Genomic DNA, 27192 nt, shown 5'->3' on the forward strand with positions numbered 1-27192 from the left:
CTGAGCAAATAGGCTCGTGGACTTGCTCTTTTAAAGGATTCCATAGATTGTTGCTCAACTCAGCCACAATTAGCCAACTGGAAAGCTCTGCTGGTTCAAAGTGACAGAACTATAGGTTTCCATTTGGTCTAACATTCATGCCTTGGTTTTCCTTTTTGGACTACAAACCAGACTGCAAGATGGATCTGAAATTCATTTTCCTGTTAGAGTTTGAGTCACACAATGCTACTTATTAATGAACTTACTCTTTGCTTTGTATACAGGTTAAGATCCACCATAGCTTCTTTCCCTGGCAAGAATTCCTTCTTCAGTCTCCCTTATCTGCGAACCAGAACTAGGGAGTGAACAATGGAGCTGCCACTTGGTACCTATTCCCTAATTGTATACAAGTTTGGTCCTCCCTTTGCTGGGTTCAGGACCTCTTCTTGCCTCAGAATGATTTGTGTTTTATGGTCTTGACCAGACTGTACCCCCAGGTTCAACAGATCTTTCTGTCTCCACATGCTGCCCTGGGATAGAAAAATCATTCACTGTGGTTTGTTAAAATTGGATTTCTATATTAAAACTGTCTGATGAGTTCTCTAGATCTTTGTAGACGAGGTGTGGGAGGTAGTTATTCTTCCTATTATTCTACCATCTTACTCATCTATACCCTTCCTTGCTTTATGAAAATATAACTTTGTCCCATGTATTTTCCCCAGTTAACAATTGGGCACATTTTAGAAAAAGCTTATAAAAATGACCAAAACTCAGAGAGTGGGGCTACATATATAGATGTTAAAGTCACCTGCAGAGAGATGATAGTTAGACCTGTGGGAAATGATGAGGTTATCAAAAGAGGAAGTTGTAGAGGGAGGAAAAGGCCTATGTCAGAACCTTGGAGAATACCCATAGTTAGGAAACATGATCCAAAAGAGGAGCCAATATAGGAGACTGAGAATGAGTAGTTAGGCAGGAATAGACATACAAGGTAATCATGCCATGAAAGCTCAAAGACAAGCTTTCTTAGGATGACCTAGCTTCATCTGAATTTTAGATTATACTTCCTGCAAGCTCAAGTATTATTCATGGTTTTGTAAGAGAATGCTGTTTATAGTTTTCTAAATTCCTTTTTAAAAGTTTTGTGTCTAGGTTTGTTCTTTAAATTCATGCTCTCTGAGGGACTTGTGAGAAAGAATACTATCCACATCTAGAGAAAGAACAGTTGGAGAATCCAGAAGAAAACATATGATTTATCACTTGTTTTATATGGATATATGATTTGGGGTTTTGATTTTCAAAGATTATTCTATTTCAAAAATGAATAATATGGAAATAGGTATTGAGTGATAAAACATGTATAACCCAGTGGAATTGCTTGTCAGCTCTGGGAGGGGGAAGTATAGAAGGGAGGGAGAGAACATGAATCATGTAATCATGGAAAAATATTTTTTAAAAATAAAATAAAAATTATATATAAAAAACAACAAAACAAAACAAGAAATAAATTGATGCTACCCTTGGCAACCCTGCCTCTTGGCCATTTGCTAAGACAACTGAGTGCTAGTCGTGGTGATATCTGAGCTCTTTCAGCTTCTTTGTTTTGACAATTTGACAATTATTTCTCAAGGGTCAATCCTCTCTAAGAAATTATCAAAGTCTTTACTACTTTTGTTTTCCATTGTTTCAGGGTTTGCTGGGAACTACTGTAATCATATGTAACATCTTCCAGTACTTATCCTTTTTTTGTTTTCATTTGGCACCTTAATGTCTTACTCTAACTAGCTGATGGTCTGACTGCAAAGAGTAGCTGATTGTACAATGACTGTGTCCTCTCTGTTAAAATATATATCTTAACTCCTGTGTCAGGGGCTGTCACAAAAGGAAGGGACCAGGTGTATTTTGGAATATTCTCATTTCTCTGGTTTGCAATTACTCACTACATGACACCACCTTGTACCTGACAGAGTTTCCCCCTAAAAGCATTGAGAAATATCATGGTAAAATGGAGTAGTATTGAATTAAAATAGATATTGATTCTTCCAGCTGTATATTGACTTAAAAATTACAATTTAATATTAGCTATGTTCTATCTTTTTGAAAAATTTTAAACACATACCTTTTGTCTTAGAATCAATACTAAGTATTAATTCCAAGGCAGAAGAGCTAGGAAGTATCTGAGACCAGATTTGAACCAAGGAACTCTCATCTCTCAGCCTAGCTCTGAATCCACTGAGTCACCTAGCTGCCCCTGTGTTTTTTTATTTTGTTAAATATTTCCCAATTACATTTTAATTTTATTCAGGTTGCACTGGGCCAGGACTTTTGTGGGTGTGAGCAGGCACACATCTAGTATGGTGGATTAGGACACTAGACAAGGAATCAGAAGCACTGAGACTCAAATGAACCCACTGTCATGTAATAGCTGAGTCACCCTTAGCAAGCCAACTAACCTCTCTGTGCCTCCAACTTCTTATCTATGAAATGAGATTGAACTGGATGGCCTTAATGATTATTTCTAGTTCCAATTCTATGATCCTTAAAATCATAAAATCAAGGAAGAAAATAATTGAAATAGTGAAGCAAACCAACTAGAATGCCAAAGAGCCCTTAGAAAACAAAATGACACCCATTCCCCAAATTCCTTATTGGAATTTTTCATCTTTTCTGTGTCAAGGACCCCTTTGAAGTCTGGTGAAACTTATAGACCTCTTATCAGACAAGCATTTTTGAATGCAAAAAATAAGATAAAAAGGAAGCCAATTATATTAAATTGAATGTATGATTTTTTTCCCCATCCAGGTTCACAGATTCCCTAAAAGCTTTTGGTCCATGAATCTCAGATTAAGAGCTCCTGATCTGAATAGATTCTTAGTCCTTTACAAGAAAAGATCCTCTTCTGCTGCTCAGTGGCCTTCACTGGAGAACACCAGACACTTTTCTCCAGCAAAGTCAATCTTTGCTGAGATCAGTCTTGCTCTACTGTTAGTCTTTGTTGCCACGAAGTAAGACCTCAAGAGTTTTCTGTTAGGCCACAGATGAATCATTTGCTTCTACTCCTATCAATGTCTATCCTTACAAAAGCTTGCTCAGAGAGCCGGACCCTGATGATCTCCAACTTCAGTTCCAAATTCAAATATGGTGACTTGATGTCCTGTTGTTCTCTGATATCAGAGAGGGGTATCCCCTAACAGAAGGAATACTCATTCCTAACTTATGTATGCACTAATAAAGCACCTTTGTTATTGTTTAATCATTTCAGTGGTATTCGACTTTTCATGATTCCATTTGGGGTTTTTTTGTTAAAGATGCTGGAGTGGTTTGCCACCCTAATTTCTCTCTAATTTTCTCTTATAGTACTGAAGAGTCTCTTATATACCTGGGTAGCATAAGTTAAATCATCTAGGAGAGGGGCTAGAATGTGTGAACCATCTTTCTGTTTATCTGCAAGTACCTTCAGCTTGGGACAGGAAAGTCTGAACCCTGGGCAAATCACTTAACCCCTATTTGTCTCAGTTTCTCATATGAAAAAATGGGGACACACTGGAGAAAGAAATGGCAAACCACTCTAGTATCTTTGCCAAGAAAACCCCATGGACCAGTCAAGAGGGTCACAAAGAGTCAGATGTCAGTGAACAATGAATGTCTTACATCATGTGTAAAGAGAATGTCAAAATGAATATGATTTGATTTCATCACTTGTATACTCTTGGTTGTGGAATAAAGGCCACTATTTAGGTAAGTAGAAGGGGATTATACAGAACTGAGTGTTATTTGGTAATATCTATTTCATGACCCAGTGGAATCAACTTTCTCCTTGAGCATTACTGGTAGATTCTCAGTCTACACTGGAATCCATTCCATTTTTTTGCTAAAGATATTTTATTTTATCAATTACATGGAATAACAAATTTCCACATAAGTTTTCTAAAGATATATGATACAAATTGTCTCTCTCCCAGTCTTCCACCCTCCTTCCTGGAGCTGGCAAGTGACTAATCTGGTTTGTACATGTATTATCATGCAAAACTCTTCCATATTGTTAATTTTCATATGAGAATAATCATATAAAACCAAAAACCCAAATAAAGTTAAACTAAAGTGAAAAATCATATGAAACCATTCCTTCTTGGTAGAACTTGCCAGAGTTTCTGCTGCTATAGCCTTAGAGAAGTCAGATTCACCTCTACACCATAGATGATAAGGCAGGAATTTTGTATAAGTAGAGAGATATTGAGGAGGAAAAATAGAATAGAGATATTGCTTTTTGACCAAAATAGGAAAACATGAACAGGATGGAGGTGGCTTGGATCTCAGAGGCAAACTATACTTTCTCCCCCATCTTCCTCCCTTGAACACAACCTAATAAAACCAACCTATTTCCCTTCAAGTTCTATGCAACCCTTCAGTGGAATAGGAAGGATCATGATTAATTAAGTTCAATTTATCAAGTTTCCAGTTCCTAATATTTATCTAATGAGGTGCTGTCATAATGAGTACTGACTAACCCTGATTTCTAGTTCTCTTTTCCCTTTCAGCACAACTGTGGATTGTAATGTTTGTGATGCTGATTTATAAAAACTACTGGTTTTTCTACATCCCCTATTTAACATGGCTCTACTTCGACTGGAAGACCCCAGAATTAGGAGGCAGAAGGTTTGACTGGGTCCGAAATTGGACTGTTTGGAAGTACTTTAGGAATTATTTTCCGATACATGTGAGTAAAATATCTTATTTGTTATAGAATTTGGAATGTGGGAAATTTGCCCATAGGACTTTTCCCTTTTAAAATAATTTCTAATCCTTTAATCTGGTCATGCCCAAGGAAGTCATATAATCTCTTTGGGCCTTAGTTTCCTCATCTTATACTTGACCTTTTGAGGTTCCTATCAGATAAGAGTTCTTACATTCTCATGTTCCTTAAGCAAATAATTTAGTAAGCCCATCACTGACTTGAATGTACTGGTGGCAAAATTTAGAGGGCTAAATATGAAGAAGTCATATCATGTCAAACTCAGATAGAGTTGGAAAAATTCAAATCCTGTCTCAAGCACTTACCTGTGGAACTTTGGGCAAGTTGCTTAAACTCTTTCTAAACTTCAGTTTCCTCATCAGTAAATTTAGGGTTTTTAGCTTTGAATCTGTGGTATTAAATCTTGGGTTCAAGCTTTTGACACATGCTAGCTCTGTGATGAAAGAATGAAAAGCATATAAAGAAAGAATGAAATGGTGCACTAGACTGAACAAATAAATAACTGAGAGAATAAATCAGTGGATTAAGTAGGATTGGTATAGATGACAGTTTGGTGGATAACACCAGGGAATCGACTGGGGTTTCACTGTGGGTCCTTTAGGTGTCAATCAGGGTATTTGGAAAAGGAACTTACAGGAGAGTATGTATTTTAAAGGTTTAATAAAACACTGGGATAGAGAGTGAAGGGAATGGGTCAACTATACTTAAATTACTAAGGGTCTCCTCCCAAAAGTCCAAGAGGGAGAAATCTACTCTAATCAGCTTCAAACTACCGACTGCCTTAGCTCTAACCAAATCCAGGAACTGGATTGGTGAGCAGGTCTAGTTGTATTGGATGGGGTTTCTCACATATAAGTCAGTCCAAGCTAGATGATCTTCTGAGCTGTTTCACTGGAGTCTTGATGGTCTGCTATTAAATCCAATTAAGTGAGGATTTGATTCCAATGTCCACCACTAGACTTAAATCTCAACTCAACCTTCCTCTTTCACCAAGTCTCTTGATTGTAGATGATCTCTGGTTCAATCAGGATCCACACCAAAGGGAAAACAGCTCTCTTAATCCAGGGAGTTAGTGAGAGTCCAACTCTCTTCATCCAAGGAAAACAGTGAGTCTCAACTGACACTTTGCCAGTATCCCAGAGTTCTGGAACCTGCCTCCCTGCCAATCAATCTTGCTCTCTGCTAACTAAAAATCCCCATAATACCTATAACCGTGACCACTTAACTCTCAAGTGTCCAGGATAAGTTACAGATCTCTTAGGAGGGAGTTAGCATGCATATGATTCTCTGTGCAGATGAAATCATAGGATCTTCCTCATCCCCAGAAAAGTTTAAGTATGTATTATGTATGGATTACATATAGGTATGTGGATGTATTATGTAGAGATATGTAAAGGAAGTTCTTTAATGTTTTAGTTTTGAAGTAAACTTGAGATCTCATCTTGGGTTTTATAGTGATTTAAAGTTGAAAAGAGCATCAGAGGTCATCTAATCCCAACTCCCTCATTTTACAGATGAGGAAAATGAGTTCTAGAGAAAGGGTAATTATTTGCCAAAGGTCACACAAGTAGCAAATAGCAGAGCCAAGATTTATACTCAGATTCTCTGACTCCCAGTCAAATGTCTTTTTCCCCCTTTTGATCATGTTAGTCTGCATTCCTTTAAGAATTAAACACTTCCTTCTATTTGTGACTGGCAACTAATAAGGTGGTGGTGGGAAATATGGGGGATAAGGTATCTTTACTTCCATTTGAATGCTCTATAGCTCGTCAAAACAGTGGATTTGGATCCAAGTCACAACTATATATTTGGATTTCATCCCCATGGAGTGCTTGTTGCTGGGGCATTTGGAAACTTTTGTACAAACCATTCGAATTTCAAGGAATTGTTTCCAGGCTTTACCGCATACCTTCACACCTTTCCCTTTTGGTTCCGATGTCCTTTCTTCAGAGAGTACTTCATGAGCTGTGGTAAGTGAAGGCTGGAACGCTTTTTCTGATACTGGTGATGGGCAGCAGATCCATCAGGTAGCAAACCTTTATTAAGTGCCTACTATGTGCTAGGCATTAGGGGGTTCAAAGATGATGGTGAAACAGTCCCTGCCTTCAAGGGTCTTAAGTATTAGCCAGGGAAACTATATCTACAGTTAAATATGTCTCAGAATGTCTGATCTATGTTTCCTTGGGAAGAGACCTCTTCTGGAAGCTTTATTCACTAATCGATAAGCCTTCAATGAATTCCCTCACATGTGGATACTTGAATCTAGAGCTCTGAGTTGTTGGTAGTTCTATTCTTGCCAGAAACCATATCTCCTTGTACAATTTGATTGGCCTGAAATATTCAACTAGCCAATAGTTAAAGTTAATTCTGTCCATCAGTGAATCTTAGTTGTCTTAACTATCATTCTAATTTAACATCGTGGGTTTCATAGGAAGCTATGTTTTTAATGCGGGATCCCAACTTTACCTAGAGCCTGCCAGCATCATATCTGTTTCCTCTGATAGCAAGAAGCAACTTCCTTATTTATTTTTATTTTTAAAACTTTCTGGGGCTACCTGAGAAGCCCCTTGAATAGAAGACTAGTTTTTAGGTCACTTGCAGACCAGAACTGCCTGAATGATCAAGCCTTACCCAGCTTAGGTTATCTACTCCAAGAAATCATGCAGACATATACTAAAAGAAAAGTCTATCAGAATATTATCTTTATAGCTTAACAGTGTTAAAATACCTTAAACACACAACAATCCTAGCAGATTTAATTTATACCAAGAGAAGGTCATTTCTTTCATAACAACATATTCTATGAATCTCTCAATCCTAAAAAAAGAACCTATTAATGAGAGAGCCTAAATCTCCATATCTTATTTAACTAAATTCAGACTAGAGTTATAGTGACATTTAGAATATCCCTTAGTTTACTTGAATCTTGTATAAAAATCAAATTTCCTTTAAAAATGTAGGACATTGCTCTGATATATGAGTTCATGACCTTTGCCAAAATTCTAACATGGGTATGTTTAAGAGAAATTACATAAGTTCAAAAGATAGTATCAAGGGGGCAGCCCTCACTGACAGTGTGACTCAATCATGAATCCTAGCCCTTTGGTTCACTAGACCTCAGCCACTTGGGAATTTTTTACAGTTATGCAATAAATAAGAGAACAGTCATGCAGGCAGTCAGAAATATCTCCACCAAAAGAATCTATATTCTTTCTTATCTATCTGAATGATTTTGAAATATTCATACTACTGATGCAGATTTAGGAAGCATTCAACAATAAATAAATCAAACCATTATGTACAAAATACAGGGTTAGGTACTGGGGAGGCTAAAAAAAGATTAGATACTTTTGGTGTTTAAGAGCAGTGATTGTCTTATATGATGCTAAATAGTTGACAAGACCCTCTGCTTCTGCTTTCAATAATCTTCAAAGGAATGGAAACTTTATCTAAGGAAATAAAAATGTTAGAGAATTTGAGTTCATATCTTTTGCTAAGTTCTCTATACCTTAGTTCTCTCATCTATTAAGTGATGAGGTTCGACGAATTAAATTGTATCTTCAAATTCTGAGTTTGTGACCCTATACAATTAATTGAGCCTAGAGAGCTAAGTGACCACCAGCCATTTAACTACCGATGTCCTATAGACTCAGATCTTCAGACCCAGTGCCAAGACTCACATGATGGAAAAGTCACTTGTAGACCCAGATCACTGTAACCATCTTTCTCTCTGTGTCAGAGCTTCTACCTTGCAATCATTTACCATCTGGCAATAGAATTATGGGGATGGATGTGAAGAACAAACACTAGCAACATCTACATTTGTATATTGCTTGATTTTCTTGAAACCAATGGACCACTGAAATTCTCATACCCTTGTTCATGTTTTTATTATAGTCCCTTTCTTTTGATAAGAGTTGTATATCACCGAGTAAATGATGTTACAGTGCATTGCCGATGGACCTACTATGCCATTTTCTTTAGAGATGATACTTTTATTAGATATCAAAGCTTTATAGACAACTTCATTTGATATCCTTAAAATGGCACGAACTGACCTTAGGATTTAATTAATCTTCCAAAACTTGTTTTATTATATTTATATAATTAGTCACAACAATTTTTACTACATAAATTTTTTTCACAAACATTTTAAATGGAAAAAACAGCATTCTTTAAAAGGGACAATGGAGGAAATTGGGTTTAAGGCATAGTAGTACCACAATAGCACCTTAAAATAAAATAATCTTATTTTATTTTATTTACCAAGGAGCAGTCCCTGTTTCCAAACAAAGTGTATCTCATGTGCTAAGCAAGGAGGAAGGTGGAAACATTTCTATCATTGTGCTTGGGGGAGCAGAAGAGTCACTGGTTGCATATCCTGGAAGTTTTACTCTGTATATCACCCAAAGAAAGGGGTTTATTAAAATGGCTTTGACACATGGGTAGGTAGCTTGTCCGTTCTGTTGTCTCTAATGATAGTGTTCTTCCATTTTTCAGTCTGACTAGAGAAGTATTTTTGAAAGGGGCCCCTTAAATCTCATTGATCCTGTCTATTTTGTTTGTAATGGACAGGTATGTGTTTGGTGAGTAGAGCATTGCACCTTTCTTTTGGGGACTCACTTCCAAATTTGCTAAGGTATTTGGAAACCTCCATGCACAGAATATCTGTGTAGATAATAATGATCATGAAAATTCTAAGTAGAGTTAGAGGCATATTTGGGGTAGTGGATAGAACTCTGGATTTGGAATCTAGCATGACTTGCCTCTGAATCTTGCCTTTGGTATGTAATAGTTATGTGACCATAGATGTTTGATTTCCCTTTGCAAAGCCTTAATTTCCTTAGATATACATTGAGGCTATTGATACTGTCAAGTACTTACTTCACAGGGATTTTTTGAGATTCAGATTGGAAGATGTCTGTCAAGTACTCATAAATGTCAGCTATTCCCAATTCTTCTATGAAAAACATATTGGAACTTCAATATAATCTAGCTCCCCCTAGAGAGGCATTTGAATATAAAGCTGGGTTGATGTGGACCCCATTCGGAGCAGCAGACTGAACAAAATCCCAAAAGAACCTCGTGAGATTTTATCTATAAAATAATCCTATGCCGAGGACCACAAGGGCAGTATTTTAGTGACATTTAGGCATATTGATTTTTATTTCAAGCTAACTTGACAGATGAACATTTTTTATACCCCCTTCTTTCTTAAAAACATTTAAAAAAATTTTATAGCAGTTCTCTAAATTCTTCTGCTTGTTCTACAGGGCTTATTTGGTTCCTGTGTTCTCGTTTGGTGAGAATGATCTGTTTTACCAAATCGCCAATCCTGAAGGCTCATGGCTTAGAACTTTCCAACAGAAAATGTCCCAAAAATTGGGGTTCACTTTGCCATTATTTCATGCCAGAGGAATTTTTCAGTACAGTTTTGGCCTGATGCCCTATAGGAAACCTATTCACACTGTTGGTAGGTATCTTGAAGATGATTACTGGGATGTTAAAAATCAGTAAAAGTATTTTATGGTTCATAATGTTGATCATTTTTTATTATAAATAAGAATAAATACAAGGAAAGTAGTCTTAAGATAATAGGACAGGGGACAGCTGGGTGGCTCAGTAGATTGAGGGCCAGACTTAGAGACAGGAGGTCCTAAGGTTCAAATCTGGCCTCAGACACTTCCTATATGTGACCCTGGGCAAGTCACTTACCCCACTTGCCTATCCCTTACTGCTCTTTTGTCTTAGAACCTATATACAATATTAATGAAAGGTTTCAAAGAGTTTTAAAAAAGATAATAGGACAAATGAGAAACAAAGGATATGAGTAACAGAATTGGAGCAGGAATTTCTAAACTGTTTTGATTCATAATGTGCATTATATTTCTGAAGTGACCCTAGTTTCCATTTCAATAGTATTTGACAGCTTTTTGAATCTGAGAGCCTTTAGTCTCTTATAGCCATAGAATCCTCCATAATATATAGGCATAATCTCTCCCATTCATTAAATAATAATAATAATTACATTTTTCTTTTCCCTCTATCTTTCATCTTAGGTCTATTCTCCATTTTTCTGACTGACTCCAGGAGTCAGGTGGATAGAGTGCTGACCTTGGAGTCAGGGAGACCCTAGCTTGAATCTTTTCCTAGAAACTTACCAGCTATGTGACTTTGAACAAGTCACTTCATTTCTATGTGCCTTTGCGATCCTTGAAGAAGACAGCTACACAGCTATATTCTTTGCTTCCATGTCCTCACATCTAGTTAATTTCTCAGATCCTTACAATCCTTACAATCTTTATGTGTATGACTCCCAAATCTACATATTTGGCCCCCATCTGTCTCCTAAATGCAAGTCCTGTATTACCAACTACCTTCCTGAAGGACATTTTCACCTTGATTTCTGATCCCACCACTCAACTGAAATGTCTTTCTCCAAGGTTTTCAAGGATTCTTTAGTTGTTAAATCAAATTGATATTCCTCAACTCTCATTATTCTTGAATTCTTTTTCATATTTGACATTATTGACCATCACCTTCTCCTGGATACTTTCTTCTGTCTGGGTTTTTGTGGCATTATTCTTTCTTGATTTTCTTCCTACCTGTCTTGACCATTCTTCTCATTCTCTTTTCCTGGATTATCATCCATTTTTTTCTTCTATGAATGGGTATATACCAGAACTCTGTCCTCGGGCCTCCCATCTTTGCTCTTGGTACTTTGAGTGATCTTATTAGCCCTAGTATATAACATTATCTTTATGTGTATGACTCCCAAATCTACATATTTGGCCCCCATCTGTCTCCTAAATGCAAGTCCTGTATTACCAACTAGCTTCCTGAAGGGCATTTTCACCTTGATATATAGTAGGCATGTCAAACAAAATATGTCCAAAATGGAATACATCCCCTCTCATCCCCCCAAAGTCTGGTTTTTTTGAGGGTATTACTTTCCTCCCAGTAATAAAAGCTCATAACTATAAAGTGATCTCTGACCTGACACACTCCCTCTCTTCTATCTTCACAAAATCTCCTGCATTCATATGCTTATTTCCATTCACATAACCACCAACTAATTCCAGTCCTCAACACCTCTGGTCTAACCTCCTGTATTAGCTTGCTAATTTGTCTTGCTGCCTTCAGGTTTCCCCCCTCAAATACATCTTTCACCCAGCAGCCAAGGTGATATTCTTTTTTTAAAAAAATTTTTTTAAACCTTTACCTTCCGTCTTGGAGTCAATACTGTGTATTGGCTCTAAGGCAGAAGAGTGGTAAGGGTAGGCAATGGAGGTCAAGTGACTTGCCCAGGGTTACACAGCTAGAAAATGTCTGAGGTCAGATTTGAACCCAGCACCTCCCATCTCTAGGTCTGGCTCTCAATCCACTGAGCTACCCAGCTGCCCCACCCAAGGTAATATTCTTAAAGTACAAGTCTGATCTATGAATGTCAATGTCTTCTTTTAAGATCATCAATGATTCCCTATTATCTCTAAAAGAAAATATGTGCTTTTGGCTTGACAATTAAAATTCTTCACAATTAAGCTCCAATCTTTTTCTAAAGTTGTTTTCATATAATTGTCCTTTATGCTCTGCATTCTGGCCAAAAAGGCCTAATTGATGTTCCCTGTATCTAACATTCCATCTCCCATTCCTTTGCCTAAAATGCTTTCCTTCCTCATTTTCACCTTGTGGAATTCTTAGTTTTCTTTAAAAATTAATTCAAGTGCCATATTCTATTCAAAGATAGGTGGCTCAATAGATAGAGTGATGAACCTGGAATCAAGAAGATCTGAATTCAAATTCAGCCATAGACACTTATTAGCTGTGTGAGTCTGGGCACGTCACTTAACTTCTATCTGCCCTAGGTTCCTCAACTGAAAAATAGGGATGAAAAATAGTAATTGACTCCTGAAGAGGTTGTGAGAATCAAATAAGATAATAATCGTCATATGCCTAGCACAGTGCTTGGGACTTAGTAAGTGCTCTATAAATGTTAGCTCTAAGCTATAACCTCTTCCAGTCTTCTTAGGTACTAGTTCCTTTCTCCTCCCCCAAACATTACTTTCCTTTTACTTGTCTAATACATGTTATTATCCTCCCCTCAGGGGAACATTACCTTCTTGAGAGTAGAGCTGATTTTATTTTTGTCTTTGAATCTTGACCTCCATTGCCTAACCACTTAAGGATTATTGGGGCAACTAGGTAGCACAGTGAATAGAGCACTAGGCTGGACTTGGGGAGGATCTGTTCTCAAATCTGGTTGCAGACATTCCTTAGTTGTGTAATCCTGGGCAAGTTACTTAACCCTGATTGCCTAGCCCTTGCAGCTATTCTGTCTTAGAACTGATACTAAGGCCAATAAAAAAAAAAAGGATTGCAAATTCCTGGTAATATGAAGTAACACAATAAATGGAACCAATATGAAACATCAGAAAGAGCAAATCGCAAAACAACTTTGAAAACATTATTGAGGAATTAGATTCTTATTTTTGCCCATTGCCTAAAAACATGTTTCTTTCACAAAATGGGTCCTATCAGTCTCTATACCATTCTATTAATGAATTCTTGTCAGGAATTATTTTTGTCACATTTCATATTTTTTCCCAGATGGCGTTGGCCCATTAAGACAAGTTTGCTTTATCTTTAGTCATGTATGGGTTTCTGACATAAACCACAGCAAAGTTACTCTGGGCCTTTTTACATAATAGGTATTCAAATATTTAGTGAATATTCCTTTCCATTGCTATCAGTTTATAGCCCAGAAGATTTCCACACTAACAAATATTGCCTTATTTTCCCCTCATAAACTTCCTTCGGAATGTTTTCTTAGTAAACTCAGAATGGCTTCTTTGGTGTGAGCCTCATTTGTTTTTCAGTCATTTTTAGTAGTGTCTGACTCTTCATGGCCCCATTTTGGGGTTTTCTTGACAGAGATAATAGAATGGTTTGCCATTTCTATCTCCAATTCATTCAACAGATGAGGAAACTGAGGCAAACCAGGGTTAAATGGCTTGCCCAGGGTTACAAGGCTAGTAAGTGTTGAGGTCAGATTTGAACTCAGGAAAAATCCAGTACTTTATCCACTGTGCCATCTAGCTGCCACAAGATGCTTTTACTAATACTTTTTAGGCCTCCTTTTTTCATATCTCATTATTTGAATTCCTTTAATCTCTTTAAACTTAAAATACCTACATTTAAATCAGCAGTATTTTCCCTTTGCCTTTACTGACCTCTCTCACATCTCAATTGAAATTCTCTTTTCTCCTTATAATCTACATTTGACTTGATCCCTTATAAGATGGATTTTGAGCTAGAAGAGATCTCAGAGGCCACTTTGTTTAATGCCTTAAGTTTTAGAAATTAAATTAATTAATTTGCCTGTTTCAGTAAAATACCTGGTTAACTCTCTCCCTCCTTTCTTCCCCCTCATTAGAGAAGGCCTTGTTTGACAAAAAGATATATTTAAATATAATATGTATACACTACTTCTTTTTGTTTGTCAGTTCTTTCCCTGGAGGTGGACATACTTGTCATTCTTCAAAAAATATTTCTGTTGCTATATACAATGTTCTCTTGGCTCTATTCATTTCACTCTTCATAGTTTCATGTAGGTTTATCCATGTTTTTCCAAACTTAACCTGTTTGTCCTTTCTTATGGTATAATAGTATTTCATCACAATCATACACCTTAACTTGTTAAAGCATTCGACCCTCTAATTTTATACTTAAGAAATTGAGAAATGCTCAGCCCAAAAGCATACAGGAAAGAATTGAGCAAAGGTCAGAACCCACATCCTTTTCACTCAAAATGCAACACCCTTTCCACTGTTCCATGCTTGGAGTTGTGTTTTCAGCTGACTCATCCCCAAAAGAGTCTTCTAAATCTTTCTTTGCATATTTCATAGCACTAAACAATATGCTAGGAACACAGATCAATTTAGATAAATGTTTACATATTGGGGATTTTGTCAGTTTCAAATGAAAACAAAGTAAAACAAAAAAGTTCTAAAATGTCATCAAATTCTTATTATAGTAAGAAGAGAGAAGATAGGATTGGGATTAATAATATACATTTGCATGGAATTTTAAGGTTTACAGAGTGCTTTTCTTATAACAACCACCCAAGTGTTATTATTCCCCTTGTACACATCAGGAAACTAAGGCTTTGAGAGGGATAGTGACTCATTCTGGGTTTCACAAAGCCAGAATTCCACTTTTTTCACTCTTACAGGGCAGTTTGCCTTCTCACTACAGGATATAGTGGATGGATGTTGCTCTGTATCTGGTCAGGTTTATACTCTATTTGTTATCCACTATCTCATCTGCTGGCAGTTCTCAAGTACGCAAACATACATATTTTGTCCTTTTTAAACCTTAGAAATATATTAATGTTTTGCATAAGCAGGAAGTCTATTTGATTTTGGTGAGGGAGCAGAGATATGTCTTGAAAAGAAGAGAGAAAGGACACTTTATCTTTGAGGTGCTGGAATAAAATAACTTGGAATATAGTAGAGTTTTAATTTCCTTTTTTGTTTGTTTTAAAAGAGATATTTATCCTTCATTTTTATATGCCAGCTATTTCTGGATATTTCCCCTCTACCCTAGAATTGAGCCCTCCCAAGCAGTGAAGAATGTTTAAGCTAAAGCAACCAATACAATACAGTAACTTGTCAGATACTGCAGACATTCTGCTCCTGTAGCCTTCCTAGCTCCAGTAGTTTTCTCCTAAGAGTCTCTGAAACTAAGATTGGTTTGTGACAGTTCTTCTCAGTTTGCATTCCCTTTAGTGTGATTTAGATGATAATTTTCAGCAAAAATAAAGGGAAGGGAACAAGCATTTATTAAGTACCTACTATATAACAGGCACTGCTAAGTGCTTTACAAATATTATTTCGTTTGATCCTCATAACAATGCTGGGAGGTAGGTACTATTATCCTCCTTTGAAAATTGGCAGAGGTTAAATGACTTGCTTTAGGATTATACAACTAGTATTTGAGAACAAATTTGAACTTAATTCTTCTTGAACCCAGAACCAGTGTTCTAACCACTGTAAAACCTAACAGCCTCTAAAAAGAGCCTTCAGCTGGGCTTTCTTTCTTGGGTGAGTTAGTTGTAGGATCCAATTCTTTCCTTAAAAGAAAGTTCAAAATTGTATACTACATCATTCTTTCAGGCATTTAAGCTTCCCATGAAGTCAATTGTTTGCCTCAGTGTATTAAATGAGGTCTGAATCTCATCTCCTAAAAGTAATAAACTCAGGTATGAAGTATTTTATTACCAAGCAAGATTATTTGTTCTAGTTGTTGTTCTTTAATCATGTCTGATTCTTCTTGACCCCTTGGACTATAGCATGCCAGGTCCTTCTATCTTTCACTACTCCCAAAGTCTGTTCAAGATCATATTCATTGTCTCCATGAAACTATTCATCTCATCCTCTGCTTCTCCTTTTACCTTCAATCTTTCCCAACATCAGGGTCTTTTCCAGTAAGTCTTCTCTTCTCATTATGCAGCCAAAGTACTTCAGATTCAGTATGTGACATTCTAGAAAACAGTCAGAATTAATTTCTTTAAGTATGGACTGATTTACTCTCCTTGCCATCCAAGGGACTCTCAAAAGTCTTCTCTAGCACTCAGTTTGAAAGCGTCATGTCTGGGATACTCAGCTTTCCATATAGTCTACTCTACTCTAATAATTTCTAATAATAAAATACTGTCCTCTCTAGCTTGGAAAAAAAAAAAGCTTGACCCGTCTCCCTGCTCCCTCTGCTTATCTCCTCAGAAAATGTCAAGCCATTTTCCTATTTTTTGGTATCTTTTGTTTTTCCATTACTTTCATTTACCAATATTTAGTTAGAGTTATTAGATTTAGGGAATATAAAAATATTAGAATATATTTCATACTAAATATAGCTAAAATCTCCTATTTTTGGTATCTTTTGTTTTCCATTACTTTCATTTACCAATACATCCTTACCACCTCTCCTACCCAATAGCTCTCCCACCCAATGAGTCATACCTTATAGCAAAGAACACAAAAGAAAGAACGATAATGGTGAGGAAGTGGGAGATAAGAGCAGTTCTGTGAAACTAACATATTGAGTCTAGAATCATATGTAATGTTCAATATATAGTTGTCTTGCTTCAGCTACTCCCCTCTTTTCAAAGAAGGAAGAAGGGAAGAAAGTAAATTTTCTTTCCTTTTTTTCCCAGGTCAACCTTGATTATTGTAATAGTGCGCTTGGCTCTGAGTTTGGCTTGTGAAGGTTCTTTTTATTTTAACTGTACAGTTTTCATTGTGTATGTTGTTTTTCCATTTTTATGTACTTTGCTTAGTATTGATTTGTAGAAGTCTTCTCAGGCTTCTTGGTATTCCAAATATTCATCTTCTTATGCTGTAGGAAGATTCCCTTATATTAATGTCACCACAATTTGTTTGACCATTTCCCAATTGATGGGGAATCTTCTTTGCTGCTATAAATCATGGAGTTTGCTTTTAAATAAATACTGAGTAAAGATCAGAGAGACTATTAAGAGTAATGCAGTTGTTTCATGAAATAAGTATAATTTTCAAACTGTAAAATAAATTTAAAATGTATTAATGTTAGGCTTGAGCAAGAGAATGAGTCATGTGCATTCAGGAGCATCAGTCTTGACAGCAGCCCAGCTCATCCAGAGGTAATACACACACACATAAGTTGTGAAGTCAAGAAAGCATTTATTATTCAGATAGCAGGTTTTTTTTTTACAAGGAACTGAAGAACACCCTTACACAATTTTAACTCCCAGCATTTTTAAAGGCTTTTGAATAAGGTTACACTTAAAATTGGGAAGAACTGCTAAGGATAAATAGCCGAAGGACCTTTCAACAAGAAACAACTTTGAGAAATTTTCCCTCTTGCATATTTCTTGATCAAAACAGGGAAGGAAATTTTTTTAATTTAAAAATATTTTTACAAGTGTAACAAACTTAGGAATAGCAGAGAAACTGTGTATATATAAATCATTATGAGGAATATCAACCTAGTATTGATTATGTATTGGTTGGTATTGGATTTTATTGGTAGGTTATGTTATCAGGTTTCAGTTGTTAACTGTTAGAGTAATGGCTGGACTTGCAGTTGATAAAAGTCAACTGGAGACTGATATATATAAAAACCTTTATTTAAAACTATAAAAATAAAGGGAAAGGAAATGAAGGATTAAAAAGAAAGTATGAAATATATTCTAATATTATTTTTATATTCCCTAAATCTAATAACTCTAACTGGATCCCAAACCCCAAAACTAAACTTTGTGAGGAGTTGCTTCTGCCTGAAAATCAATTCTCTAATCTCCTTAAACTATCTAAAATATATTTTCCATCTATAGACTCTAAGCTAATTATAAAATCCTTATATTATAATTTCAAAGTTCAGTTAAGATTTCTCTGTCTCTAAAACTTCAGTCATGTCAGGAAAAATAGTCACTGCAGGTTCACAGACTTGAGTTGCCCTTTTCTGTCCCCTGCTGAATAGAATTAGGGAAGTAGAGTCACTCTGCCTTGAATCTTCTTCAGTAATTTTCAACCACCAGATTTTATTCCTAACCATCTATATCCAAAATTCTCCAGGAATACAGAGAAGAAAATGCTAACCAACCACTACTCTTGAGCTTCAAACCCAAAAGGGTGTCCGTTATATTCCAACTCCTCACCTAAGGCACTTCTGGGAATTCTGGCCCTCTGACATTCAAAACATTCCATAGAAATCTTAAAGTACCCTCCAGAAATCTCAGCTTACTTGATACAACTTACATCTGACTACAGTCTATCCTTAATTAGGCAACTTTCTTAATTATCTTTTACAATATACACGCACATATTATAACATATGTACATATTTACTCTCCTTTACATCAGTAAGGACAAAGTTAATTTTTCTCTGGGTTTGTTTGTATTGTGATTCATAGCAAAGAGATGTAAATGTAACATCATTCTCTACAGAAATAAGGGAGTGGCAACCAGAAAAAGTGAAAAAATGGAAAAACTGGAATTTGAAAAATGCAACAGATGACTGAGTTAAATTTAAATGGAATTGAAACATAACATTTTTTATTGTTATTTATATCACTAAAAGAAGGCATTCATTCTTAGGCTAAGAGAAGGATATTTCCTTCAAAAACTGCCTAATCAGCTGCTTATTTCTTGGGCTGCAAATAGTAGTCTGGGTACTGTAAAAGTGATCTGTTTCAATAAGGTTTAATGCTGAAAATACTTTAAACTCCTTTTTTTTCTAGTTCTGTCCTTTGTAATCTGAATCTGTGCCCAGCACTAAACTAAAATTTATTTAAACTCATTAAAGACTTATTATTTATTATATTGGATTATTAATGATCATATAGGCTAATGATCTTTTTCTATCTCCCGTCCTTTGACTTCTCTGTAAAGATTGGCACTGTTCATTATTTCCTCCTTGATTGATTGATTGATTGATTTTTTGGTTTCCAACTTTAGCTTATGGAATATCATTTTTTCATGGTTCTCCTCCTATTTCTCTTGACCCTGCTTTGTCTTCATTTCTGGCTGCTCACCACTTTTTTTCAATTAAAATGTTTTCCAATGAACCAAAATTTATTGTCTTATTGATTAAAAAACAGAAAAATGCCCCCTTGCCCCCCTTTTTTGACAAATATAAAGAGCCAAATAAAGCAAATTTCCACATTGGCCATGTTTGATAAATATGTCTCATTTTTTACCCTGAGCCTAGCACCTTTGTTAGGAAATGATTAATATGCTTCTGCCCCAGATTATCCATAATCATAATTGATTATTATGTTGATCAGAGTTCTTGTGGCTTTCAAGGTTTCTTTGTTTGTAAAGGGTTGTTATTATGTTCCCCTCCACTCCAATTCTTTTCATTTCACTGTTTATCAGTTTATATAAATCTTCCCAAATTTTTACTTTCAGTGTTGTCTTTGACTTTCTGCCACATGGAAAATGGCAGGGTGGAATTCCTGCAAGATACAGGGTCAAGCCTGGAATTCTGGGTGAGGCTTGATCCTGTATCTTGCAGGAATTCCACCCTGCTATTTTCCATGTTGCACTTTCCCCTTACCTCTATGCATAGTAATTCAAACAGTGGCTCCGTCCTATTGATTCAACTTCCAGCAATAGCTCTTGGATTTTTCTATTCCCATAAAATCACTTTAGTTCAGGCCTGTACATAGAAATGAACTGTTCTTACCTCCTTATTCCAAGGTTTGCCTTTAGTTGCCCCTCCTTTCATAGCCCAACTCAAGTGCTCTATTTGCCATGAAGACTTCCCTTCCCACCTTCTGGCTAAAAATGATGACCGTTTCAAATTCTTACTAGCACTTTGCTTGGACTTTTTTCTTGCATATAACACTTTTCTCTTGTTTAATGGTTATGTATATTTATATTCCTTTCTACCCTACCCTTCTAGATTATAAACTATTTGAAAGCTTATCTGTTATACCTGTCTGTGTACCTTCAGCACTTGGCTTCAATTCCTTACACATATTAACAAATCTTCATTGACTTATTCCTCTATTCATGGTAATAATATTCCATTACAAGTAGTGATCCTGATAGCCTTAGGTGACTAGAATTTGGGTTCTTATACCTTTTTATCTAGATGATATTTCAATATTCTCCTAATTGACCTTCCTTCCTCAACTCTATCCCACTAATCACTCCTATGCACCTAACTCACTGTATTTTTTTAATTTAAAAATAATCTTCCATCTCATGTGAAATAGTTAAACTAGCTGCCTCATCTTGATATTTCTTTGGTCACAGAGGCCAATACAAAGTGTGTTCGACATTCCTGTTTGGCCTATAAACTATTATTTCCAAGTAGAGCTCTGCATTTTTTAAAAAGCAATTTGGGTTTTCTCAATCTTTGTAGGAATAATGACCTTCATGGTAGATGTTTCTCTTCTGGGGATAACCCAAGGACTAGAGACGGTAGCCTAAAAGTTTGAACCCATTTGGGAGAATGACGGTGAACTTTAAAACCATAATGTCATTTTAAGATGAGTTATTTCTCAGGATCAGATATTATGATCATGTCAGATTTTTACCTTGAACTTCCAGGTTCTTCCTCAGCAAAATGCTAGAATTTCTGGGATATTCAGTATAGAGATTTCACAGTCTTTATCTCAATTTCAAAAATGCAATTCTAGTAGATAAATTGGTTACTAGGTTTGGAATCAAGATACTTCTGTTGAATTCCAGTTTCTATTGCCGAGCATGTGGTGTTGGACCCTTGTCTTAACTTCTCTACATGTAATATAGGATAGGTTACATGTTATCAAAAGTAAATTGCACGGGAAGGTAGATAGCTCAATGGTTTGAGAACCAGGCCTAGAAATAGGAGGTTCTGAGTTCAAATCTGGCATCTGATGCTTCCTACCTGTATGATCCTGGGCAATTCACTTAATCCCTATTGCCTAGCCCTTATGGCCTTTCTGCCTTAGAATCATCAATATGCAGTATTGATTCTAAGGTGGAAGGTAAGGACTTTTTTTTTAAGTGCTTTGGACTAAGAATTAAGAGAGATGTGGGTTCAGATCTTGTCCTTGGAGGTCACTCCATGAGGCCATAGGCAATCATTTGACCCCTCTGAACCTGTTTCCTTTTCCATAAAATAGAAAGAGTGCCTACCTGTACAGGGCTGTTATGAAGATAAAATGAAATATATCTTTCAGAGTTTATTTCTGGATTGTCAATCCAGTATTCTTTCTCATTAGAAGTCATGTGCTTAAATTTGGCCTTATGACCCTCCTTTTCTCTTATTCATTTTTCTGGTTTCGTTAATAGTAATTTATGCAGGCAATTTTTTGCCTAATGACAGAAATTGGCAGGAAAGGTCAAGAACAAATGAGTGTAGGTATTAGGAGAAAGTTCTGAGCAAAAAACTATATGAGAAAAAGGAATCAAAGGATGAAAATTAATAATCTGGTTTGACCAAAAGGCCATGAAAGATAATAAAATCAAGTAAAGATGGAAAAATAGATTGGAGTCAGTTTGATAGTCTTCATATGTATGTAAAACACAGTGCATATTTATAAGCTCATTATAACTCGAACCCCAAAAATATGTCAATGGGTCAATTTGAGTATTTCCTTAAGTAGTGAAGACAGCCCATCCATGACTATCCGTCCTGTGACTCCCATAAATTTACCTCAGGGAAGTCTATCAGTGAAGGGATAGGAGCCTTTCTCCCTTTCTTATAGATATAAGTAGAGCATGGGACCTGCCCATCAGTCAACCCATCTTTTTTTCCCCCTCTAGGCCTACATTCTTTTGATAGCATCTTTTTGGGGTGGGGGCTGCATTTTTTTAATTTTTAATTTTTTGTTGTTTTGCAAAATGCACTCCCATATTGGTCATTGTTGTAAGAGCAAAGTCATACATAACCCAAACCCCCCCGAATAAAACCTAAGATACACTGATGTGAACAATGAAGCTATGGATTCTTTCTGTGGAGGTGGACAGCATTCCCTGTCATAAGTCTTTCAGGATTGTCCCAGATCAGTGCAATGCTGAGAGTAGCCAAGTTTTCACAGATAATCATAGTCCAATATTGCTGTTATTGTGTACAATGTTCTCCTAGTTCTGCTTGTTTTGCTCTGCATCAGTTCCCACAGATCTAGCTTTTTCTGAATTCATCTTGCTTATTTTGATAGCATCCTTTAGACTTTCTGCCTGCTTCCTTCTTTGTATCAGATAGCTGCCTGCCCACATATGCTCACAATGGACCTCGCCATTATTCTTTAAAAAACAAAAACACCTTACCTTCTTAGAATTGATACCAAGTTTTGGTTCCAAGGCAGAAGAGCAGAAAGGGCTAGGCAATGGGGTTGAAGTGACTTGCTCAAGATCAAACAACTAGAAAGTGTCTCAGATCAAATTCAGATTTGAATTCAAGACCTTCCATTTCCAGGCCTGGCTGTCTATCCCTGAACCACCTGGCCTCCCATCCATTATCCTTCATATAGTTCTCAAGTGAAGTTTTGTAGGGAATGAAGAATTCTGTGAATCACAAGAAATAAGTGCCATCTATAAGTGGAAAGGGAGGTAAAGAAAACCATATGCAGATAAAATTAGCATATAGGTAGGAGCAGTTTAAGTTCTTGTGAAGAAATAGTCTACATAAATTATCATTAATGGAACCAAAAAAAAAAAAAGAAAATACAAAGAGAAAAAGAAAATCATATTGACAAAAGTAACTATGGGGTGTCCAAAGAAAAAGGAAAAAAAAATCCAGAACTGAATTCCTAAAGTCCAATTTTAATAGGCTTGGGCCAAAACATTTTGCCTAGTTATGGAACACTTCAATGAATTTGTCATCTCATCAATGAGGGTATCCCTATCAAAGGTGCAGATCTCCTCTATGCACTTTCATCTTGTGTTTCTTATCCTTTTCCTTCCATAAATCCTCAACAAGAAAAAATATCTAGTGTCATACACATCTTTAAATCTTTTTTTCTTTTAATGTTTCTTGGTACAAATGAAATACATAAGCTATTCATTTGTTCTTGCTACATTTTTGTCTTGTCATCTTTACTGATCGTACATTTCTTGGATAACTGTTCAATAAGTATGTTGCAACATAAAAAGGTAAAATAATGCTAACTCGCTGTTTTGTTAGGATATTAAATTGTGCAATAAAGAAACAGAAAGGCAACATCGTATAATGGATAAAGAGTTGGCCTTAGACTCAGGCAAAGCCCTACTTCTGGTACATTATACTGAGCTAATGATCGTATACAAGACACTTAATCTCTCAGTGCTCTGGGTAACTTTCTGTGATTCTAAGTTGTACAATAATTGTTATTATCTTCATTGGTGAAAAGAGTTTCCTCACCAGGAGTTCCTTATACCAGTGAAAAATCACAGATCTTGCCCTTAAAAAAATGGGAAGAAGCAGGCATTTCTATAAAGCTCTCAAAAGTTGAGATTGGCCCATCATCCCAGAGACTTCTCACCACTTATTAAGGAAAAAATGCAGTCAAATGAAAAGAATTTTAGAGCAGCAAGATACCTGGCATTACTGCTCTATGGATGGAGAAACTGAGGTGTAGGGAGGTGATGACTTGTCTCACTGATTAATTGGAGGAGCTTGAACTAGAACTAGAGTATCCTGATTCTCAAGCCAGCCTTCTTTCTACTACCACTCTGTCTTTGCCTCACTATTTGATTCTCGTCCATAATAGAGAATGAAGACCATAGCTTTGGTTGTTTTTTTTAAACCCTCACTTTCCATCTAAGAATTAATACTATGAATTGATTCTAAGACAAAGGAGTGGTAAGGGCTAGGTAATGGGGATTAAGTGACTTGCCCAGGGTCATGCAGCTAGGAAGTGTCTGAGGTCACACTTAAACCCAGGACCTCCCAAATCTGGGCCTGGTTCTCCAACCATTTAGCCACCCAGCTGCCCCCAGGATTGGTTTTTAATGGGATCTATTCTGCTCCCTCTTGATTATGTGTAGATAGCATGACTGACTATTATTCTTGCCTCTAAGCTGTTTAAGTAAACTGAGTTTAAGCAGCTGAGATTATACCAGTTTATAATGCAAAACAAATGGAGAAGAATAAATTCTGGAATTAAGGCATGTAGTTTCTTACATTCCCCCAAGCTTTTTTATGTCCTATCCCTATCCCCCAAACTCAGATTATACTATAACAACAATGTAATAATAATCATGCTTTACTGATGTTGAGTAATAATTATGATTATCATCATCATCATCCCCCATTAGTCCATTTCTTTTGGGTTTTCTAATCACCTTTTCCCATTGATTGTAAATTCCTTGAGGGCAAGAGTTGTTTTTTTTTTCTTTACCTCTTTTTATATTCCCAATGCTTGGTACTGTGCCTGGCATATAGTAAATATTTAATAAATGTTCATTGATTGATTTATCTAGGCTCTATAGCAGGGGTTGGCGACCTTTTTGGCTATGAGAGCCACAAACGCCACATTTTTTAAAATGTAATTTCGTGAGAGCCGTACAGTGCTCACAGTGCCGCTCCTGTAACAGCGCCTGAAAAAAAAAATTGACTTCATGGCTCCTGCAGAAAGAGCCCTATCTGGCCCTCAGAAGAGCCAGATATGGCTCGAGAGCCATACGTTGCCGACCCCTGGTCTATAGGATACTCAGAGATCCTCTACCAGGGATACTTAGAGACTTGGTGGAAAAGATCACTTCTTCTTAGAAACAGAGCTCCACTCCACTGTCTCTGAGCCAGTTTAATCTTTCTCGTGTTGTGGATCCCCTTGGCAGTTAGGTGAAGTCTATGGACCTCTTCTCAGATTATGTTTTTAAATGCTTGAAATAAAATATATAGGATTACATAGGAAACCAATGATATTGAAGTAAAATGTTCAAAATACTTTTCAAAAACAATAACAGGTTTACAGATATCAGGGAAATAGTATTTGCTATGGACCTAGCTTGACTTCATGTCCAGGCCATTTACAGTTGAGTGGGGCCTAGCTGTTGCCTATCCTATCCTATATAGGAAAGTGATTTTTATTCTGGGGAACTGAGAAGCAGGGTTGAATTAAGCCAGGAGGGGGCGTCATAAGTAATGTAGATTCTGAAATAGTATATTTGTTGTTAAAAGAGAGGAAAAAAGAAATCCAAATCCTCTGGTTTCTCCAAAGTAGTCAAAATCTAAGTAAGTCTGTTAGATCCATGAGGCAAGTGGAGAAAATATGATATTTTAAATACTTCTAGAAGTTATGCTGATTTCTTTTGCAATGGATGCTAATTGAGGGAGTCCAAACTGAAAAAGATTTACAGGCTTAATTGTAATCTGCTGTGCATGATCTTTAGTTTTGCATTAGTGTCTGTAAATCTGCCTTTAGAAAATACTTGTTTCTTCCCCAGAAAAGTACCTTTTTAAGTCCTCAGTGAACCGAGCTCAGTGCGGCTCTCAATTGGAATGGAACAGTATTTTAAAATGTAATGCCAATGAGAAACAGTGTAGGGGTGCAAGAAGGCATGAGGAGAGAGAGGGTGTGGGTACCCTCCAGCCTTCAGGAAGCTCATGGTCAGTAAGCAATAGTAAAGTCCTGTGGTTTGGCTGCCAGTTGTGTCAGACAGAGAATGTCGCTGACCTTGGTGGAGGGCAGTGCCCACATAAATCCCCAGCTGCATTTCAGACAGTAGCTCATTTGACAAGGGCTCAAAACCACCAGGGTACTGATAGTACAGTGTTGGCAAAGGAGGCAAGTGTTTCATATCGGATGGGATGGTGTGCATTCGGGCAAGCCGAGAGAGAAACTAAATTTGGAGGTAACAGACGGCAGGCACAGAAATGGGATGCCTGTCTTCCAGCCTCCTTTTATGGATGATAAGATATGTACAAAGGGATGACGCTCTGTAGCTATATAACCTGTGACATTCTTACATTCTGTACTCTTGCAGTGGGACGACCTATTCCTGTTCAGCAGACTCCTCACCCCACACAAAAACAGATCGACCAGTTGCATCAGACTTACATGGAGGAACTAAGAAACTTATTTGAGACGAACAAAAGCAAGTATGGAATCTCAGAACAGGAAACACTTGTTTTTAAATAAACATGGCTATAGAAGGTATTAAGAAAGCTAGAAGAGCTTTTTTGGCATTGAAAGAAATCTCTGAATCCATAAAACTGGTATCTGTCGAAGATTGTGTTGTACATTTAATGAAGGTTTAAGGGGTAATAAGAGAACCTGGATTTTTTTCTTCTTCTTTCAAATACTGTGTCAAATGATCACACATTGCCTTCAACCACAGTGATATTAATATATGAAAATCCAAATAGAGTAGACCACTATTGGAAGCACCAAGGAGAAGATGACCTTTGTAAAGGTTTTAAAGTTAAAAATTATCCAAAGGGGCAGCTAGATGGCTCAATGGTTAGAGAAAGCCAGGCCTGGAGATAGGAGGCTCTGGGTTCAAATACTTCCTAGCTGTGTGACCCTGGGCAAGTCACTTAACTCCCATTGCCTAGCTTTTATTGCTTTTATGCCTTAGAACTAATACATTGTATTGCTTCTAAGACAGAAGATAAAGTTTTTTTAATTAAAAATGAATATTACTTAAAATATAATATGTAGACAATTTAATTCTTTAAGATACACTTTTTGTTGTTGTTCAGTCATTTAATGTCTAACTCTTTGTGATCCCATTCTTGGCAAATATACTGGAATGGTTTGCCTTTTCTTCCTTCAGCTCATTTTACAGATGAGGAAACTGAGGTAAGCAGAGCAAAGCGACTTGCCTAGAGTTACACAGCTAGTAAGTATTTGAAGACAGATCTGAGCTCACAAAGATGAGTTACATCATCCTCACTAACTTATGTATGGATTCAAGCACTTTTGTGCAATTATTGAATCTGTCATATGAAGGCCAAAGCTGACAATAGCATTCCTCAACCTCCCCAGCCCCACCTATTTGGATTTG

General features: G+C 36.6%; 1 protein-coding gene across 3 annotated transcripts in view; it reads left to right on the forward strand.

The window, feature by feature from the left end:
• The window catches only part of MOGAT1 (monoacylglycerol O-acyltransferase 1), a 38082-nt gene extending 11514 nt beyond the window's left edge, over positions 1–26568 (forward strand). The window contains exons 1-6 of one of the 3 annotated variants that reach the window (XM_044667585.1): positions 306–364; positions 4518–4696; positions 6498–6702; positions 9003–9177; positions 10006–10205; positions 26170–26568. In XM_044667585.1, the coding sequence (XP_044523520.1) occupies positions 349–364; positions 4518–4696; positions 6498–6702; positions 9003–9177; positions 10006–10205; positions 26170–26324 (930 nt within the window). In that variant the 5' untranslated portion in view covers positions 306–348 and the 3' untranslated portion in view covers positions 26325–26568. Of the gene's footprint in view, positions 1–305; positions 365–4499; positions 4697–6497; positions 6703–9002; positions 9178–10005; positions 10206–26169 lie in introns of those variants that run through there. The other 2 variants (XM_044667583.1, XM_044667584.1) reach the window with 2 other exon arrangements.
• Positions 26569–27192: the final 624 nt, after the last annotated feature.

Source organism: Gracilinanus agilis, chromosome 3 (assembly GCF_016433145.1).
Source record: "Gracilinanus agilis isolate LMUSP501 chromosome 3, AgileGrace, whole genome shotgun sequence".
NCBI classification, from domain to species: domain Eukaryota; kingdom Metazoa; phylum Chordata; class Mammalia; order Didelphimorphia; family Didelphidae; genus Gracilinanus; species Gracilinanus agilis.